We start from the raw sequence: 22,325 nt of genomic DNA, 5'->3' as shown, positions 1-22,325 counted from the left end.
AATATTTGCAAAGACACACCTGATAAAGGACTGTTATCCAAAATGTACAAAGAACTCTTACAATACAGTAAGAAGACAAACAATATGATAAAAAAAAAAAAATGGGCCAAATACCTTAACAGAGACCTCATCAAAGATATACAAATGGCAAATAAGCATATGAAAAGATGCTCACACCATATGTCATCAGGGAAATGCACATTAAAACAACAGTGGGGCACAACTACACACCTATTGGTATGTCCAAAATGCGGAACACTGAAAACCAAATGCTGACAAGGATGTGGAAACTCTCATTCACTAGTGGTGGGAATGCAAAATGGGATAGCCACTTAAGAAGTTTCTTATAAAATTAAACAGTCTGACCATACAATCCAGCAATTGTGCTCCTTGGTATGCACCCAAACAAGTTGAAAACTTATGTCCACACAAAAACCTGCACATGGATGTTTACAGCAGTTTTATTCAAACTGCCAAAACTTGGAAGTAACCAACAAGTCCTATAGAAGATAAATGGATAAACTATGGTACATCCAGACAATGGAATATTATTCAGCACTAAAAAGAAATGAACTATTTAAGTCATGAAAAGACATGGAGGAAAGTTAACCTACTCTGTGTGATACTATAATGGTGGTACATGCCATTAGACATTTGTCCCAAACCATACAATGTACAACACCAAGAGTATACCCTAAGGTGATCTATGGACTTTTGGGTGATTATGATGTGTTAATGTAGGTTCATCCATTATAACTAATGTACCACACAGCTGGGGGATGTTGAAAGGGGGAAGGCTATGTATATATGTGCGAGGGCAAGCAGTATATGGGAAATCTCTGCACCATCCCTTCAATTCTTCTGTGAGACTAAAACTGCTCTAAAGAAAATTAATTTTTTTAAAGTAGGTTTTTCTTTTAAAGTAACATCCAAGACTCACACTTACAATAATACACTGGCCCAAGAGGAGATAATTTATAAAGTGTCACTGAGGTAAGAAAAAGCAGAACAAATCTAGGAACCAAATCTTCATATACTGGGTATGTTCACAAGCAAATACAATTGCCAAAATTCATCAAGCTGTACATTATTAAAATGAGTGAATTTTACTGTTTGTAAAGTACCTCAATAAAACTGGGGGGTGGAGTTGAAGGTGTATTTAATTTAAAAGCATAAATAGCACATTTATACTGGATAATAAAATATTTGAGATGATTCTCATATACTTTATGACTAAAAACCTCATAGGAAATACTTCGTAAGGTGGCCCATTTTAAAGTAGTCCCATTTAATGTCAACTTGCACTGACTGCAGTAATTCTAGAATAAGAGAAGTACGATAATATCTAAAAACTATGTCTTACTTCCAGGTGCAATAGAGCTCACAACACACATAATGACAATATCATGCTTTCATGTTTATTGACAGCACCCTACGGTACTTTGCTTAATTATTTGTTTTGCTTATATTTCCATGCTCTCTATTATTTCATTTTACTTTGCAAGCAGCCTATATCACAGCAAGAAACCCCTTCAAAATGGAAACCTCTCCGGCTTCAGGAAAGAAATTAGGACAGGCACACTTGTTTATGTTTTACATTACAAAAATTTAAGAACTGCTTTATTTGATCATGTCATGCTCCATTCACTAAGTGATCTCTATAACAGGGGCTCCAAGGGGCTCTTTCCACATGAAAGAACATGGTTGCCCTACCTGCCACCAATCTGAAAGCCTAAAGCACATGTCAAAATACTTCAGTCACCATAATAAATCCATTAGCACACCCTAATCGCTCTTGAGACATTTTATATTATACTTGAGGCCCGGTGCACAAATTCATGCATGGTTAGGGTCTCTCGGGGTGGCCTGTGAAGATCGGGCCCCAGCTCGTGGACCCAGCCTCACAGCCCCACAGCCCTGCCTGGCACCCCACCTTGGCCTGGTGCCGCCCCCTCACCTGCTCCACCATCCTGCCTGCGGGGCGATTGGTCAAGGCCAGGCCCCCCGCCCGGCCCCCTCAGTGCCTGGGAGCCAAGTGGTGGCCCTGCCTCCTACCCTCCTAAACCCCCTGCCCCCTGCTGCTGCTGCTGCTGGTCGCCATCATTGGGGCGATCAGTGGGGCAATCAGGCCCCCGCTCACACCTGCCTTGGCCTGGTGCCACCCGCTCACCTGCTCCACCATCCCGCTGTGGTCCTGCTCTCATCAGGGCCCATTGGGGCCGGCAGCGCCTCCACTGCCGCCCACTGCCAGCGCTGCATTGTTGACACCCGCCATGTTCCATGCCACCCCCTGGTGGTCAGTGCATGTCATACTGAGCGGTCGAACTCCCAGTCTCCCGGTCAAACTACTGCCCAAGGGGACAATTTGCATATTAGGCTTTTATTATATAGGATAGTTAATAAAAGGTATTAAAATAGAAGGGCAAATAATAAAAGAAGTAGACTGAACATTCAAGTTCCAAGTGTATAGATTTATATGATAAACTCCACCTATATTTCCTAACACTGCCTTATTTGCAAATAAATGATTCACTTAAATTTTAAACATTACAAAACTCAAATTTTGCTTTCTGATTTAGCCACTTTATAACAGACACCCTTTTATCTAGCAACTTCCAGTATTACATTTAAAATTGTTACCTCCTTCTCCAGTTAAGACTTAGCCATCCAATCCCTGATCTCCCAAAAATCTAATCAAATTTATAATGGGGCTTTCAAAACTATTTCCTAAAGTATCCTACTACATGGCGTCTAGTAGCCAGTCTAGGTAGATATTCTACATAGCCAGCCAGCACCAAAATCAAATTTAAACTACTCCATATCCACTTAAATTCAATACTGTGTGTCTCCCAACAGCTTCAAGCAAATAGCTAATCTGGTTCAACTCAATGTTTTAACTCTGTTGCTTCTTCCTCTGAGTTTAAGCAAAACAATGTAAGTAACTCAAGTTTCAACATAGTATCTATATAGAAAACCAAATATAAAATACAACTAACAAAAACCTTGTTTTGCAATATATTAATATTCCATCTTCCTAGACTCTTTTCCTTCAATTTAAATTTTAATTACCTCATGAGTTCCCATTTCTACAACAGGACTCAAAATATTTGCAAGATGAAATTGAAAAAAGCCCAGCATTCACCTACCCAACATTTGGCAATCCAACAATACCAATTTTCAAAGAGGTTCCAAATCTTCCAATGATTGGGAGTGGTTTAATTCCATCACCTCCCTTTTTGGGGGGCATCTGAAATATCAAAACAAATATATAAACAAAACTCATTAGTATCCCCATCAACCAAGAATACATTTCATCATACAAAACATGTTATTGAATAATAGATTAAGAATAAAGCATACTGTATAGATCAATCGAAAACTAACACAGTTAAATCCACTTTATTTTTCAACAAACGTCAAGTTTTATAAACAAATCTGATTTTGATAGTTGTCAAAGCAGTTACTCCTGATAAGTCCTGGAAAGACTGACCTAAAAAATATGTGGCACCATAAGTCAAAAATAAATTTAACTGCATCTGTTCAGAAACACTTTATTTCTTAACGTAAGGTCAAACGAATGAAAACATTAGGAAGCAGGAGCACAGACAAGAGAGTCAAAGAAAATCTATTCTAGAACCACTAGTAACCAAGTCGCCTACACCAAACCATCGCTCTTATTTGGAATTTGTTCTTTCCCATTTCCCCCGAAAGCACTATTTTTCACATGGATGAACCACGCCAGTATCAAGGTCTTCCCAACCAAGTCTCTCCCAACTCTGGCACTGTGGATATACGACTCATCATCAGTATCCACAAGCAACCTCCGGAATCTACACTCTAATTTCTAGCCGTAAATGAATCCATCAACCCTTTTTTATGTACAAGTCGAAACTTTATCAGTCCCTGTGCATCTTCTCCAAGCTCCTCCGTGCAGAATGAACCTAACTTTACTACTGCAAACGGAACTCGGGAGGACTGCCAACCTCACGTTTGAGAAGCTGGGAACTAAAACTGTCCTGTGTTCTGGATCCAGTTAACCCTCCTGGGGCCATGCTGAGGCCCTGCTCAGGAAGTGATATCCCAGCCTCAGATCCCCGGCGCCAAGAGCCAGGGATCTCCCTTCTCAGGTCTTGATTCACACCTGTTCCCGGCCAGACCCCAGGCCTCCGAAGCACAGCTGCCAGAGCAGAGCCCCTCCAGCCCTCCGGCCTCCTACCGAGGGATGGCCGGCCGGCCGCCCAGCCAGAGGGGGCCCCTACCCAACATCTGCCTGCTCAGCACAGGGCCACTGGCCGTGCGAGGCTTGCCCCAGAGCGCGCAGCGTGAGGCGTGGGCCCTCTGGGGACGCGCGGCCTAGTCTGAGGGCGTCTCATTCATCCACACACCCCACGCTGCCTGCTGCCCTCCCTCCGTCCCGGCCGCCCGGCCCTTGCCTGACGCCGGTCTCAGAGCAACGGACCGGGGAGCGCGCTCCTAGCCTCCCTGCGGGGCTCACCGTGCTTGGGGCAAGCGATGACACGGGGTCCCAGAGGCAGCGGCAGACGGGTCCTACCGGCAGCGGGAGGCGGGGAGGAAGGAGGAGACACGCAAACCCGGCCCCTCCGCCGAGCGGCACGCACGACGGCGGCGGCGGCGGCAGAACCGGCGGGCGGGGCTCCGAGCGGCACCTGCGCGCAAGCCACGCGTTCAGCCCCGTCCGCCCCGCGCACCCGCTCGACCCTCTCATTGGCCCGATAGGCCGGGAGGCGGGAGTATGGTGGGAGGAGCCGTGTAACGTAGCACTGGGCGGGAACATTAGCAAGAGCCACCGCCCACCTCACCTCGGAGGAGCTTAGGTCTTCCGCCCTCTCAGCACCTCGGGCTTCTCTGCCTGGTTCTCGGCTTCCTTCCCGGTGAACGCCCCGCGTTGCCAGCACACGCTCGTTCGCCGCTGGCAGCTGCACACTTCACCCGATGAACCCCGAGGCACCCTCGCCCTGACCGCCCGCCCAGAGACGGGTCGCCGGGGATCTGGAGAACGGCCACGCCATCCATGCTTCGGCCGCCTACCGAGTTCTCGGATACCATGACCCCAGCCCGCCTCCTTTTCCAATAACTATCTTTAGTCAGTACCGATGGTGAGAAGCTGCTAAACTTTCTTAAAAGAAAAAGGGAGTGCCCGCCCGGATTGGCTCAGTTGGTTGAGCATTGTCCTGTGCACGGAAAAGTTGCCAGTTCGATTCCGGTCAGGGCACATGCGTGGGTTCCGGTTGGGGCGGTATGGAGGGCAGCTGACCCATGGTTCTCTCTCACATTGATGTTGCTCTCTCTTCCTTCCTTCCTCTCTCTAAGCATGTCCTCTCGTGAGGATTAAAAAAAAAAAAAAAGGAGTAGGGAAAGTTTATGATCTTATTATCTAAGGGCTCCTTCATCACCTTGTCGTTCAGGCATATTTCCCGAATGGGACCCCAAAATGAGTTTAATAGAGCCAACCCCTACACACCACCTCCTTTCCCTTTGGGTAGTTAAGACCAGGGGCCTTCAGAGTCTGGATTCCACTACCCATTCGCTGTGTGACCCTGGACAGAGTAACCCCTCTGGGTTGCAAAGTTTCCACCTGGATAAAATGAGGTCGTTGAGACTCACCCTGTGAGATTATTGTAAGGACAAAATGAGACAATGTGTGTTTGTAGCTACCATCCCGCACATATAGGAAAGGTCATAAATAGTGATAACATATATTGTTAATATGAGGATTTCATCCCATCTCACCCACACCTGACTACACCATGAGCTCCATCTGTAGAAGGAATTCTTTCATTTAGGTCCTGACCCTTGAACAATGCAGGGGTTGGGGCGTTGACCCCTGTGCATTTGAAAGTACATGTACAACCTGGACTTCCCCAAAACTTAACTATTACTGGCCTACTGTTGACCAGGAACCTTACCAATAACATAGTCAACTAACACATATTTTGTATGTTATATGAATTATATACTGTGTTCTTACAATAGAGGAAGCCAAAAAAATTTTTAAGAAAATCATGAGAAAATACATTTACAGTATTTATTGAAAAAAAAAAAGTGTACATAAGTGAACCCGAACAATTCAAACCCATGTGGTTCAAAGGCCAACTGTATTATATACTTGAAAGTTGCTAAAAGACTGCACCTCAAATGTTCTCATTAGAACAAAGAAATTACTATTTTGTGTAAGGTGGTGGACCTGTTAGCTAACACCATGGTGGTAATCATATTGCAATATATGTTTATCAAATCAATACACTGTACACCTTAAACATTCATAATGTTATATGTTAATTATATCTCAATTTAAAAAAAAAATAAGTGCCCAATATGGTGTTATTAAATAACATTTTTTTCTCTGTTACCTGTGTCAGATTTTTTTCTTTCTCTACACCAAGCACTTCAAACTCACAGCCCGCCCGCAGGCCACATGCAGCCCACAACGAAATTTTTGTGGCCCAGCCAATATAATGGTATGTAAGAAATGTTTTAATAAAAATTTTGTAACTTAATTTTTACAATATCCTGTTATATATAACTAGAGGCCCGGTGCACTCGGAGGCGGGGGGGGCGGGGGGGGAGTCCCTCAGTCCAGCCTGTGCCCTCTCACAGTCCAAGAGCCCTCAGGGGATGTCCGGCTGATGGCTTAGGCCCGTTCCCCCTGGGAAGCAGGCCTACGCCAGCAGTTGGACATCCTTAGTGCTGCCGCGGAGGCGGGAGAGGCTCCCACCACCGCTGCTTCGCTCACCAGCGGTGAACCCTGCTTCTGGCTGAGTGGTGCTCCCCCTGTGGGAACGCACTGACCACCAGGGGGCAGCTCCTGCATTGAGCATCTGCCCTCTGGTGATCAGTGTGTGTCATAGTGACTGGTCGTTCACCATTCGGTCGATTTGCATATTAGCCTTTTATTATATAGGATTGTTAATGAACTACAACATTCGCTAATGACTGGTTTCTATAATCGTGTTACATTCATTTCCCTTATGCATCTTATGTGCAGGTGCACCATTTATCTCCACTAACACTAGCAGCGAACATTTTAGCAGCCAATTGCCACATCATTAGTCTTGGACTGACTTGTTTGGTGTGTGCAACAGGAAATATTTCGCTTTTGGAGAACAAGAAAAATAGGTTTATTTGTGTTACACTTATTAATTTGTGTAGTTATTCAGTGTCTGGTAAGTTAATGTTCAAGAAAAAATATTAATTTTTATTAAAATGTTCTATTTTATGTTAACGATGACTCATTTATTTCAGCCCTTTGTATTCAACATGTCTCTATCGAAATAAACCTACATTTCTATGAAAATTGAAGCTTTTGTTTTTTTGTGGCCCACATAAACTTAAACCTTGTTTATTTGGCCCGTGTTAGCCTTTGAGTTTGACATGCTTTCTCTACACTAAACTTTTTATCATATCAGGTGTCCAGAAAATAATTCCATATATTTAGAATATTCTATTCTTCACTTCTTGTTGTTGTTCATATAAAATTATTATTTTTTAAAATATATTTTATTGATTTTTTACAGAGAGGAAGGGAGAGGGATAGAGAGTTAGAAACATCGATGAGAGAGAAACATCGATCAGCCACCTCCTGCACACCCCCCACTGGGGACGTGCCCGCAACCAAGGTACATGCCCTTGACCGGAATCGAACCTGGGACCTTTCAGTCCGCAGGCCGACGCTCTATCCACTGAGCCACACCGGTTTCGGCTAAAATTATTTTCTTGAGTGCCTACTCCATGCCAGGCACTGCTCCAGGCTTTGGAACAGTGAAGAATGAGATAAACATGGTTCTTGCCCTCAAGGAGCTTGCAATCTAGGGGGGGTAGAAAAACAAATAATTACACAAATAACTATCTAAGAACCTGCTAAAAACCTATAGGATACCTAAAATACTGTGATTACAATTTGAAGATTTAAAATAAACCACCTTGATTTTCACTTACTTTTAGGACTTCTGGTATTATGTACCAGGCAGTGCTTAATCATCTCCTTTCCCTGTTCCATTACCAGCAGTAATCAAACCCTGTCATGCATTAGCAAAGCAGATTTTCAATTTCCATTTTCCTATTTGACAGATCATGGTTTTGAATCTTTGAAGTTGGACCATAAGTTAACTGTGAAGTAAAACATGTTTAATCAACTTCTCTATTCTGGAATTGCTCACGGTGTTTGAAAGAATGCTGATTGATTAAAGAGTCCAATTATCATTGCAGAAACTACTGGAGTTTTGTTATCTAATCTCTATTGTAATTCATGGATAAAGATTTAGAACTTTTTAAAAATTTTTTTATTTTATTTTTTTTTCATCACCATTTATCCATCCCCTCTATGCCCTCTTCCACCTCCACTCATCCCCCTCCCTTAGAAATTTCTTAAATGAAGATTTTACATGCTGTTTCTCAGAGGCAACATAAAAAGGCACATGCTAATCTAGAAAAATAAATTTATTATTAAAATACTAGCTAGGATGCTTTTAGCTGTGAGTAACAAATTCTGATTCAATGGAACTGTATCCTGTGTAACAGAAAGTCCGGAGAGGGAGAACTTCAGCATTGAGAGATTCAGTAGCTTAACACAACTTTCAAGAATCCTGGCTCTTTCTATATCAAAGCTCTGTGTTCTCCGTGTTTCCTCTGGTTTCATCCTCAGGCTAATAGCAAGAAGAGTGCTAATATCTGAAAGTGACAATAGTCAGAGGAAATGGGGTGGGGGTGGGAGCAGGGAACTCTTAGGGAAAAGGAAATATGTCTTACAAACCCTACAGCAGACTTCTTCCATGCCTATATCTAAACCAAACAATGGCAGGGAAAATGGGGTTACCCTGAGACCATGGAGCCCACCCTTAGGGCTGGAGAACAGATTAACTTTCTCTGGGGCATATGGCAGTGGGGGATGCAGATAGGTATCTGAGCAAAGTTAGGGTTGTGCAGGAAAAGGTCACCAGCTGTGTCCACTACCTGAACTATTTTTTCAAGGTAACAGCTGAGCATAGTATGATAATTCTGAAAAAGTCAATGTCATTGGTGGTCATCTGATGTAATGTGCATAATTGCAATGTAATAAATGTTGGCACACCTAGTTCACTGAAAAAAATAACACTGGAGAAAATTGGTCATCTTCTAATAACACTTAATGATATAAAATAAAAGCATGTGAAAATAATATTTGTGTTAACCTTTATAAAATACTTAAAATTTCAGTCATGGAGAAGGAAGATTACTTACCAAAATGTGTCACAAGGGTCCAGTCAATTGAACTGGAAATAGGGAGATCTTGCACATACACCTAGGTCACCAAACTCATGGCCTCTCATCATAACATTTAATCTTTATTGCCATTTTGAACCTATGTTCATTTCAAAGGATATTTGTACTAGTCAGGATAAGCTAGATTATTATGAATATTTCTCTCTTTTCCATGACCAGCACAGCTAGAGAGCGGACAGGAGTCCTGAGTAGGGGCGACGGGGGATTGAGAAAATGAAAGAGATAGACACAAAGACAGTAGGGAAAGCTGGGACCAGGTGGGACAGCTGTCCTCTGATGGAGACACAGGGATCCAGAGCTGATACAGCACATTTATTTTATACAGCAAGATACCAGGAAGTATTACTAAAGTTTAAGTTAAAATATGTGCGTTCTTGAGAAACCAAGATGGCAGCATAGGTAAACACCTAAACTGCTGCTTCGCACAACAATTTCAAAACTACAACTAAAAGACAAAACATCTATCACCCAGAACCACGGGAAAGCTGGCTGAGTGGAAGTTCTACAACTAGAAGGAAAGAGAAAAGAGCATTGAGACGTGCACAAACGCTGAAAAACTGAGGTACGGAAGCGCGTGAATTGGGCTGGCGGCGGGCGACTGGGTGAGCTGCTTTTTTCAATCCGAAGGGAGACAAGCTCCCAATTACTCTGAACTCCAGTTTCTGGGGAGACGCTGGGGACCCAAACTCCTATGGGGAGAAACTGGACTGTCTGCCATCGGGTCGGAAAGAGAGGGGGAATTTCTTGCAGAGGTGAGCCCAGCAATCATTGTTTACTGCACTGGGGCACGGGACACGGGGACTTGGAAACGCCGAAACGCAGAGACGGCTGACTGGCAGCCATCGCTATTTGCTACGCCCTATCCTAGTGACTCCCTGAGACCCCGCCCTGCACAATCTACAAACCCACCCAAGCTCCACACAGCGGTTTTTACATATAAATGACCAGCCCTATCGAAGCTTAACCTAACAAACTGCAGCTCTGGTCAGACAGCTCCAAAACCTCCAAACCCCAAGCAAAGAGGAGAAAACTGTAGTTCTTGCTGTAGCTCCTGTGGGGTGGCCTCAGACAGTAGCTGACCTGCACCCCATTGGAGATCCAGAAGCTTAGTGTATCTAGTGGTCAGTGTGAGACGACACCAGATTTCAACTCCTCACATCCATAAGTGACACATTCAAGAGGCAGACTCAGTGAGCACCAAAGCCCCACTGAAACAAGTCCTGCCCCATAAGTGTGTCTCCAGCACAGCAGTTCTTCCATTATAGACACAGCGGGTCCTCACAGCCAATTGGCCTGGGGGTCAATTCCTCCCAGTGACACCAACAACAATCAAGACTTAACAACAACAAGGCTGTACACACAGTCCACAAAGGGGTGCACCAAGAGTGTCCACCTCAGGTAACTGGGAGGCCGACCCACTGGGCCATATAGGACACCTAGCACACAAAACCATTCTATCAACTCAGGGAAGCAACGAAAATGCGGAGACAAAGAAACAGATCACAAACGAAAGAAATGGAGGAAAACAAACGACTGGATATAGAGTTCAAAACCACGGTTATAAGGTTTTTCAAGAATTTCCTAGAAAAGGAAGATAAATTTAATGAGACCCTCAAGGACATGAAAAAGGACCAACTAGAAATTAAACATACACTGACTGAAATAAAAAATATTATACAGAGACCCAACAGCAGACTAGAGGAATGCAAGAATCAAGTCAAAGATTTGAAATACAAAGAAGCAAAAAACACTCAACCGGGAAAGCAAAAAGAAAAAAGAATCCAAAAATTTGAAGATAGTGTAAGAAGCCTCTAGGACAACTTCAAGTGTACCAACATCAGAATTATGGGGGTGCCAGAACAAGAGAGAGAGCAAGATACTGAAAACCTAAGTGAAGAAATAATGACTGAAAACTTCCCCCACCTGGTGAAAGAAATAGACTTACAAGTCCAGGAAGCGCACAGAACCCCAAACAAAAGGAATCCAAAGAGGACCACACCAAGACACATCATAATTAAAATGCCAAGGGCACAAGACAAAGAGAATATTAAAAGCAGCAAGAGAAAAACAGTTAATTACTTACAAGGGAGCACCCATACGATTGTCAGCTGATTTCTCAACAGAAACTATGCAGGCCAGATGGGAATGGCAAGAAATTTTCAAAGTGATGAATAGCAAGAACCTACAACCAAGATTACTCTACCCAGCAAAGCTATCATTCAGAATTGAAGGGCAGATAAAGAGCATCACAGATAAGAAAAAGCTAAAGGAGTTCATCACCACCAAACAAGTATTATATGAAATACTGAAAGGTATTATGAGATAAATACATTTATCTTAAAGAAGAGGAAGAAGAAGGAGAAGGAGAAGGAGAAAGAGATGAAGAAGAAGAAGAAGAGGAAGAAGGAGAAGAAAAAAGTAAAGATAAAAATTATGAACAACAAATACATATCTATCAACAAGTGAATCTAAAAATCAAGTGAATTAAAAATCTGAGGAACAGAATAAACTGGTGAATATAATAGAATCAGGGGCATAGAATGGGAGTGGATTGATAATTCTCAGGGGTAAAGGGGTGTGGGGGGTACAGGAAGAGACTGGACAAAAATCGTACACCTATGAATGAGGACAGTTGTGGGGAGGTAAGGGCAGAGGGTGGGGTGGGAACTGGGTGGAGGGGAGCTGTGGGGGGAAAAAGGAGAAACAAATGTAATAATCTGAACAATAAAGATTTATTAAATTTTTTTTTTAAAGTGCATTCTTGTGGCTTCTTTGTAATTGTCACTTCTGTGTGGGCCCAGATAAGTGTGTTTGTTCCTGGTGCCTGGCTGGATTTAGATAATGAAATCCACCCCCTGGCACCTGAGCTAAAGGTCAGACTGACAAAACACCTGCTTCTGGCAAGGTATGTTTCCAGGGCATGTCTCTGCCAGGCGCCACTGGTTTCAGATGACAATCAGCTCAGTGGCCTTTCCCAGGTGCTCTCTACAGATTATAATATAACTAGAGGTCTGGTGTACAAAATTCGTGCACTCAGGGGAAGAGGGGTCTTTCAGCCTGGCCTGCGCCCTCTCGCAGTCCAGGACCCCTCGCTCCTTGCTGCTCGCCTGCTCACTACTCCTTAGCGCTGCCACGGAGGCAGGAGAAGGTCCCACCATCGCTGCTGCACTCGCCAGCCATGAACCACTAGGGAGCAGCTCCTGCGTTGAGCATCATAGCTACCAGTCATTCCACCATTTGGTCGATTTGCATATTAGCTTTCTATTATATAGGATAACAGACATCACCAAAATTTCAAGGGATCTACAGAATAAAAATACTTATTTTAAGTCCACTGGAGATCTGCCAGCTGTCCCTGAGCTGGCTTGGCACTTTAAGGCTGCTTCAATCTCAATCCTCCTATAGCAAAGTGTCCCCTGTCACATTTCATTGGCCAAATTAAATCACATAGACACATCTAATTTCAAGGGGCAGGGAATCCTTGTACCCAGAAGTAGAAGTAGTTAGTAACAAAGAGTGATAATGCCTGACACAATATTCACAATAGATTCACAAATAGATTCCATGAAGGATATTTTTTCTAAATCAATTTGCTATAGTCAATATATGAAATACACAGTCAAGGCTGCCCTTCCTTCTAAAATGATTCTTATAAAGAAACCATGATGAATGTTACTTTGGTGGTAACTACTCATCCTATAGCCCCTTCATTCTAAGAAAGACTCATTCCTTTCCTGCTACTGAGGGGTAGGCCTAAATCTTCCTGTCTACAGCACGTGAACTCTCTAGCCATATCTGAATAAACTGGAGGTAGGTGAAAACCTGATCCAAGCTGGCAATCAAGGTTCTCTTTATCTTGAGAACTTGGACGTATGAGATAGCAGTTAACACTACTGACTACTTACAGGGAACATAGAGTCAGGACTATGCAGACATAGTATAGATAAAGCTCTTCCAAACAAAGAAAAACAAAACAGGCAGACAGGGGGTAAGGGTAGGTAATTAACCATATGCTCCTTTAATCTCAAATTCTGACTTTACAGTGGCAGTAGAATCTCCTAAAGCTCTGTATATTCTCTGACTCTGGAGTCTGTGGGATAATCCTCTGTTTTACCAAGAACTGCCATTTTCTGTTTACCTTGGTTTGCAATGCGTTTCTTTTTCCTGGACAGTCAAACAGTGGTTGCAATAGCCAAAACAAACAAGAATTTTTGCTGCCATAAAAGGTATTAATGTATGTTAGAGGCACATTGGTCCAATGTTCCTCTTGTCTGTTGTTTTAAATTATAAGACATTAATTCCTTGAAGTGTGTTCTGGGGAACAATGACCCTCCATGCCAATGTGTGGAACAAGGGACCTAGGATTAGGAAGTGCTGCATCCTGCATCCCCCATTAGGAGATTATAATATACATTAGTATATTTAAGGGTCTGAGAAGGTCTGCAGTAAACAGACCTGTTAAATCTCCTTAACCCAATATTACCAAAAGTGTACAAACTTTATCACATAGCACACATTAAAATCTCTTGGAGCATATACTCTGTGAACAGCAACTCTGAAAGTTGCTATTAAAGAATGACTTAGGAGTACTTTTTTTTTTTTAAATATATTTTATTGATTTTTTACAGAGAGGAAGGAAGAGGGATAGACAGTCAGAAACATCGATGAGAGAGAAACATCGATCAGCTGCCTCCTGCACACCTCCCACTGGGGATGTGCCCGCAACCAAGTCACATGCCCTTGACCGGAATCGAACCTGGGACCTTTCAGTCCGCAGGCCGACGCTCTATCCACTGAGCCAAACCGGCTTTGGCTAGGAGTACTTTTTGTTGCAGTAAATATCTGTTAAGAGTGCTCTCTTTCCTTGCTTTGTTAACAACTACCAAATGACAAAAATGATCCTTTAACAAGGGGAAAAAGTGAGTACCAACCCTAAGGAGAGCATTGGTCCCACCATATGTCTCACTGCAAAAAGTAGGATGGAGCATGTAGCTTTTGTTGAGTGATCCTGGATAATTATTGAGGAATTTCCTTCAAGAAACTATCTTAGGGGTGTCCTGTCTGCTAGCTGATAAGAATTCCTAATTAGGATGGTCACTCTTTATATTACCTCTGTGCCTTATACCAGCAATTTTCAACCTCTTTCATCTCATGGCACACATAAACTAATTACTAAAATTCTTTGTCACACCAAAAATATATTTATTGCTGATCTAACAAAAACAATATGTATAATTTTGATTTATTCATACCGGACAGCTATTGTTCTGTTAGCTGTTGTCTTTTTCTCTTTTTTTAAATTTGATAATCTAAGAGAAAAGAGGACAGTGCCCCTTACTAAATAGTCAGGTATTGCATGTTTTAAAAATTCTTGGCTCCTTGGTTGAGCATTGACCCATGAACCAGGAGGTTCCTGGTCAGTGCACATTCCCGGGTTACAGGCGCAAACTCCAGTAGGGGGCATGCAGGGGGCAGCCAATCACTGATTCTCTTTCATTATTGATGTTTCCAACCCTCTCTGCCTTCCTCTCTCTATAAAATCAATAAAAACATTTTTTAAAAAAAATTCTTGCAGCTCTAACTGGTTTGGCTCAGTGGATAGAGCGTTGGCCTGCAGACTGAAGGGTCCCAGGTTTGATTCCAGTCAGGGACATGTACCTTGGTTGCGGGCACATCCCTAGTAGGGGTTGTGCAGGAGGCAGATGATCGATGTTTCTAATTCTCTATCCCTCTCTGTAAAAAATCAATAAAATATATTTTAAAAAAAATTCTTGCAGCACATCGGTTGAAAATCGAGGTTATTAAACCCCAATTGTGTGCCAGATACTGTGCTAGCCACATTACATTTGGGACCTAATTTGCTCACTCTCTAAGTATGTATTATACCCCTTTTACAGCTAGGACATGAAGTTCATAAAAGGTTAGGCAATGTTATTAGTCTTATTCTTAGCAGTTATTGGGCTATATAAAATCAACTCCATCTGACTCCAGCATTATTGTACTTCCTATTTAAATAGGCTTGTCTCACAACAGCCAAATGATGGTTTACACATAGTAAATGATGCAGTCTAACAGTATAAAGAAAGCTGTGTGTGTGAGGGGGGCGTGCATGCACGCATGCACTCGTGCTTCTTACTGGAGCAGAGAATTAACTCAAATATTTCATGTAAAAAATTTGACCTCAAAGGGGACTTCTGCTAGGATTCTTTTTTAATCATGAATATTTCAGTTCAGTAAATAGGACTATTAGCAGTATTGGAAGACATATTCAATATGTTTGTTAGACTTTGCTATTCAAGGACAAACAAGAGCCTGGAAATATGACCAGGATTATCTAAATAGAAGCAATGATTAAAATGCTTTGTCAGGGAACAGTTTATTCAGGAAATCCTGGATGAATTGCTATGAAATCATTGGTAAACTATTAGATGATGCATATAAGTAGGAAAATGAGGTCCCAGAACCGTGCTTCTTTCCATTTCGTCTGTCTTTTAACTTCAATTCTCACTAAAGTTTGAAGAAAAGTATTTTCTGATGATGCTTATGAAATAAACAAAGAACATTGCTTGGCAGAGGACCAAGAAGACAGTTTTAAAACAAATGAACTTAACTGTATATCAAGTTGGTGATATAACCACACAAAGAAAAGAATTATTTTAAGGTGTTTTTTTTAGGACATAAGACTTTTTCTATATATTCTTAGAAATATGTATATTCTGAAGACAAAAAGAAGGCAAATTTTAAATTTCATTTGGTAGTCCAATGATTAGTAAAAAATATTGGCATCATTTTGAAGTTATTCTATGGATATTATGGAGCAAATGATTATGTTAATGTGTTAGGATCCAAAACATTCCATGTAAAAGATGAAACATACAAATAGAAAAACAAATAAGTAAAAGCCCTGTACTTTTTTTCCTTAAAAGTCTTAGAAGTAATGACAACCCAGTACCAAAGAACAGCCCTAACACCCAGATTACACCATTTGTAAGACAGCTGATTCCAGGTCTGGGACAGAAGGCCTGAGACGTCTTCTACCTGAAAGCAAGGAAGTTATCAAAGACTGTTGGAGTCATATCAAAAGAACCCAAAAATCTGGGGCTTCCTCTGGCCAAAAATAAAACAATTTAAACATCCATCCATGAGTTCATAATAATATGAAAATAAGGAAGAAAGTAATTGATTAATTAGTTAATTAATTTAATACACAAAAGTCAGGGGTCACCATTAGACATAGCTAGGGCATTGTATTAGTTTGTTAGGGCTGCCATAACAAAGTACCACAGCCTGGGTGGCTTACACAACAGAAATTTATTTTCTCACAATTCTGGAGGCTAGAAATCTAAGATCAAGGCGTTGGCAAAGTCAGTTTCTTCTGAGACCTCCTCTCTCCTTGGCTTGAGGATGGCTACTTTTCCCCAGTGTCTTCACATGGTCTTCCTCTCTGTATATCATTGTCTAAATTTCCTCTTCTTATAAGAACACCAGTCATATTGTATTAGGGACCACATTTTAACTGAATTACCTCTTTAAAGACTTTATCTCCAAACACAGATACTGGGGGTTAGGATTTCAATACATGAATTTGGGGCGAGAGGAACACATGTTAGTAACCACAGGCACCAAGTTCTTACTTTGAAAATTAGAAATTAAAGGAAAAGAAAAAAGGATTATGCTGCCTGTCCTCTACAAACTATTTTAGATTCACTAAATGCTCTCATTGAGGAGGGAAATCCAGTAAATCAATGTAAACAGAATGATTAGAAAATCACTATTTTGTAGTATAGGCAGTGCTCATCAATGGATGATAAAACTATTAGGAGAAAGGTTGATAGTTCACTTCACAATGTAAAAATTAAACTGTTACCACTTGAATCTACCAGTCAATTTAGCACCTCTAAAAGTAGGACAACCAGACATTATATGCCTTCTGATGTGACACAACATAACTTAACATGGTATCAAGATATTCCTGCTAAAGAAGTTAAAACTGAATCTAATTGAAACTTTAGTTTTAACTTCCAGTTTACAGGAAATATAGTGGATAGGAGGACATACAGTGAATAAGAAGACAAGTCAATTCCACTACAAGGAAGCAATTATCCAAAGCCAGAGTGGAAGCCATTCCACAGGATAGCTGGCATGAGAAAATAAAAAGAACAGAGCTCTACTCTAGATTAAAAGACACTTCAGAGTCATAACAAAATGGAATGTGCTGACCTTGTTATAACCCTGATTTGAACAAACCAACTATAAAAAGTGTTTTTGAGATAATCAGAAGATTTTGATGATTATTATTAGATGGTATTAAGGAAATATTGTTACATTTTAGGTGTGATAATATTGTAATGTTTTTAAGTCACTTATTTTTTAGATACATACAGAAGTATTTAGGGGTAAAATGATAAAGAAATGTCAGAAATTTGCTTTTAGTAAAGAAGAGAAGGAGCCCTGGCTGGGTGGCTCAGTTGGTTGGAGTGTTGTCTCCTGTACCAAAAAGTTGTGGGTTCAATTCCCAGTCAGCTACCTACGTTGTGGGTTCAATCCCTGGTTGGGGTGCCTACAGGAGGCAATCAATCAATGTTTCTCATATCAATATTTTTCTCTCTATCTCTCCCTTTCCCGCCCCCTCTCTGTTTCTCTCTCTCTCAAAACATATCCTCAGGTGATGATTTAAAAAAAAACAAGAGCCCTAACTGGTTTGGCTCAGTGGATAGAGTGTTGCCCTGCGGACTCAAGGGTCCCAGGTTCAATTCCGGACAAGGGCATGTACCTTAGTTGCAGGCACATCCCCAGTAGGGGGTGTGCAGGACGCAGCTGATCGATGTTTCACTCTTATCGATGTTTCTAACTCTCTATCCCTCTCCCTTCCTCTCTGTAAAAAATCAATAAAATATATATTTTAAAAAAGAAGAGAAGGAAAGAGCAGGAAGGGATGGAAGAATAAATTATAGATATGGCAAAATGTTGACAATTATTGAAACTGCTAGACCAGTAGTTCTCAGAATATGCTCCCTGTTGGGCCTCAGTTCCCCTGCCAGGAAGTGGACCGCCATGGGCACTGGGTATTGGAAGAAGATATGAGCAGTCCTAGGCATATAGGAAAGACTTTATTGCAGACCAAGCAGCCATTGCTAACAAGGAACCATCAGACAAAGCAGTTCTTCAAAGCAGCCTCACCAAGCAGCGGCTGGTCAGTAACACATCTTTATACCAATTCAGACAAAAGGGGCTTCTTGCCAAATAGTGTTATCAGTATTTGGGTTATAAAAAGGTACACCTGAACATTGCATACAGTAAAATTGCTGTGTTATTGCCTGTACACATGTGTATGGCAAATTGGCCTTGAACACCTGGCGTACTGGGATTAGGATTCCCACACTCACCCAATGAGTCACAGCATTATTTAAGAACTTGTTACAATGATAATTCTTGGGCCCACCCCAGATTCACTGGAATAGAAACTCTGAGAGCAGGACTAGAAATCTATTTTAATAAATCCTCCAGGTGATTCTGATGTAGCTAAAGTTTGAGAATCACTATGCTGGACAAAAGGGATTCTGGCACTGAATATTTTTTAGTATTGTGAAAACTGTCATTATTATTATTATTTTGTTGATTCTAGAGAAAAGGGAAACACCTCACATAGTTGTTTTTTTTTTTTTTTTAAATAATGACAGTTTTGTCCTGGCTGATGTGGCTTAGGTGGTTGAAGCATTATCCCATGCACCGAAGGGTCACAGGTTTGATTCCCAGTCAGGGCACATACCCAGGTTTTGGGTTCCACTCCCAGCTGGGGGCACCTATGGGAGGCAACCAATCAATGTTTCTCTTTCCCATTGATGTTTACAAAAGAAGGTAAGATAGTGTTTTTCTGTGGTTACCCTTGTAGATGCCTTTCTAAGGCTTGGTTTTGTTTTGTTTATTTTTTCTCTAAGGCAGAGAGGCCTCCTTCCCTTACATTCTCTCCTTTAAAAAGCATCTGTTGAGCCTAATGCTCTGCCAAGTACTCTGCTGAGCAACAGGGAGCTATAGACAGATAAAATGCATTTGCTTCCCTCAACAGTGCCATAGCATAATGGGGAAAATAGACAAAGGATCACAATGTGATAAGTGAGGGATAAACTGAAGGTGAGTGAATGCAATATGGCGCCAAGACTGATAGTGACTTGAGAGCTTACTGCAGTGGGGGAACACTGTGCTGAATGTAAAGACTGGGGTTAAATGAGATGGGGAGCAAGTCACAGAGAAATTGAAAGCTCACTCACTCACTCAATCACCAGTAAATAGCTGCAAAAACTAGGGTAGAGCAAGGGGTTCATGGTGGCAGGGACCTGCCTGTCAAACTTCTCACCACTGCTGTCTCCATCCATATTTCTGTTAATGTACACAATTGAAGTGTAGTAAAGTCCCACCAAATGGAAAAATAACCTTAAAGAATCAGATTATGAAATTGTAAAAGTCTAGAGCAAGCAAATAAAAGTAACAATTTTGCCTAAAACCAATGCTCACACTTATATAAAACTAGACTGCTAAAGAGAATGCTCAGTGACTCCTTTGTATAGAATTGTAAGCTAAATATAACTAGCCAGTCATTTGTGAATAAATTGAAATGAGCTATCTTGGGAAAGTATAGAAATGTCACTATTCTTTATCCACAGATTCCATGTTAGATATGGGGCTTTGAAGCAGATATTTCATGCTGCTTAAAAAGTTTTTAAGTGTTCTAATCCACATTTTTTTAAAGTCAAAATCTCAGGAATGTTGTACCTTTCAAATGTAACTGTCTTCTGTCACACTTTATATCTATGCCACATATTAACGTTAAAGGAAGTGTAATGTAATGAATATATTTTTGTCAGCTGGTTTGACAGCATTAAACCAACCAAAGATTTCATAAGTAACAAGAACAATAGATTTTTCCATAGAAATATAATAGAAAGTTATTATCAAAATAAACAATGAACATATCTTCCTATTATTTAAAGAATACATGCTAAAAGAAGAAATTAAGTTCAATGAAAGTCTATTAATTGAGAATAATAAAACAAGAATTTGGCTGTCTCTACATTAGCATTGCATATAGAAAAAGAATTTGGAGAGGATCCAAGATGGCGGCATAGGTAAACACCTACACTGCTGCCTCGCACAACAATTTCAAAACTACAACTAAAAGACAAAACGTCTATCACCCAGAACCACGGGAAAGCTGGCTGAGTGGAAGTTATACAACTAGAAGGAAAGAGAAAACAGCATTGAGAGGTGCACAAGCGCTGAAAAGCTGAGGTATGGAGGTGCGCGAATCGGGATGGCGACAGGCGACTGGAAGCACTGCTTTTTTCAACCCGAAGGGAGACAAGCTCCCGATTACTCCAAACTCCAGTTTCTGGGGAGACGTGGGGGACCCAAACTCCTACGGGGAGAAGCTGGACTGTCAGCCATCGGGTCGGAAAGTGAGGGAGGCTTGCTTGCAGGGCTGCTCGCAGGAATAATTGTTTACTGTGCTGGGGTGCGGGACTCGGGGACGCTGTTGGAGATGCAGAACCAGCTAACTGGCAGCCATCGCTGTTTGCCACGCCCTAGCCTAGTCACGCCCTGAGACCCCGCCCTGCACAATCTATGAACCCACCCAAGCTCCAAGCAGCGGCTTTAGCATATGAATGACCTGCCCTATCGCAGCTTAACCTAGCAAACTTGCAGCCTGGGTCAGACAGCTCCAAAACCTCCAAACCCCAAGCAAAGAGGAGAAAAACTGTAGTTCTCGCTGTAGCACCTGCTGGGTGGCCTCAGACAGTAGCTGACCTGCACCCCATTGGAGATCCAGAAGCCAGTGTACCTAGTGGTCAGTGTGAGACACCAGATTTCAACTCCTCACATCCATAAGTGACACATTCAAGAGGCAGACTCAGTGAGCACCAAAGCCCCACTGAAACAAGTCCTGCCCCATAAGTGTGTCTCCAGCACAGCAGTTCTTCCATTATAGACACAGCGGGTCCTCACAGCCAATTGGCCTGGAGGTCAATTCCTCCCAGTGTACCAACAGCAATTAAGGCTTAACTACACCAAGACTTTGCACTCAGCCCACAAAGGGGTGTACCAAAGGCGTCCACCTCAGGTGATTGGGGAGGCTGAGCTACTGGCCCCTATAGGTCACCTACCACACAAAGCCACTCCGTCAACACAGGGAAGCAGCAAAATGCGGAGACAAAGAAACATGTCACGAATGAGAGAAATGGAGGAAAGCAAACTACTGGACTACATAGAGTTCAGAACCACATTTATAAGGTTTCTCAAGAATCTTCTAAAAACTGCCGAGAAACTTGATGAGACCTCCAAGGAACTTAGTGAGACCTTCAAGGACCTTAATGAGAATGCCAAAAAAATGGAAAAGGACCAGTCAGAAATTAAGCATACACTGTCTAAAATAAAGAATATACAGAAACTCAACTGTAGATCAATGTACCCCAAGAATCAAACCAAAGATCTGAAATATGAGAAAACAAAAAACACCCAACCAGAAAAACAAACAAAAAAAAGAATCCAAAAATATGAAGATAGTGTAAGGAGCCTCTGGGACAACTTTAAGTGTACCAACATCCAAATTTTTGGGGTGCAAGAAGAAGAGAAAGAGCAAAATATTGAAAACCTATTAGAAGAAATAATGACAGAAAACTTTCTCTACCTGGTGAAAGAAATAGACTTACAAGTTCAGGAAGTGCACAGAACCCCGTACAAGAGGAATCCAAAGAGGACCACACCAAGACACATCATAATTAAAATGCCAAGGGCAAAAGACAAAGAGAGAATCTTGAAAGCAGCAAGAGAAAAACGGTTAGTTACCTACAAGGGAGCACCCATACGACTGTCAGCTGATTTCTCAGCAGAAACTATGCAGGCCAGAAGGGAGTGGCAAGAAATATTCAAAGTGATGAATAGCAAGAACCTACAACCAAGATTACTCTACCCAGCAAAGCTATCATTCAGAGTTGAAGGTCAGATAAAGAGCATCACAGACAAGAAAAAGCTAAAGGAGTTCATCACCACCA

At 41.7% G+C, this 22,325-nt stretch overlaps 1 protein-coding gene across 2 annotated transcripts in view; it reads right to left on the bottom strand.

Moving 5' to 3' along the window:
- OLA1 (Obg like ATPase 1) overlaps positions 1-4,718 on the bottom strand; it is a 142,459-nt gene extending 137,741 nt beyond the window's left edge. Inside the window, exons 1-2 of one of the 2 annotated variants that reach the window (XM_080671450.1) lie at positions 4,496-4,718; positions 3,147-3,247 (exon numbers count right to left, since the gene is read on the bottom strand). In XM_080671450.1, the coding sequence (XP_080527576.1) occupies positions 3,147-3,247 (101 nt within the window). In that variant the 5' untranslated portion in view covers positions 4,496-4,718. Of the gene's footprint in view, positions 1-3,146; positions 3,248-4,433 lie in introns of both variants that reach the window. The other variant, XM_080671451.1, reaches the window with a different exon arrangement.
- Between the last annotated feature and the right edge of the window lie 17,607 nt (positions 4,719-22,325).

This window comes from Plecotus auritus (genome assembly GCF_963455305.1).
Source record: "Plecotus auritus genome assembly, chromosome: 5".
In the NCBI taxonomy this organism is placed as follows: domain Eukaryota; kingdom Metazoa; phylum Chordata; class Mammalia; order Chiroptera; family Vespertilionidae; genus Plecotus; species Plecotus auritus.
Note: the sequence above shows the minus strand (reverse complement) of the source record. Positions and strands in the feature narration are given on the sequence as shown.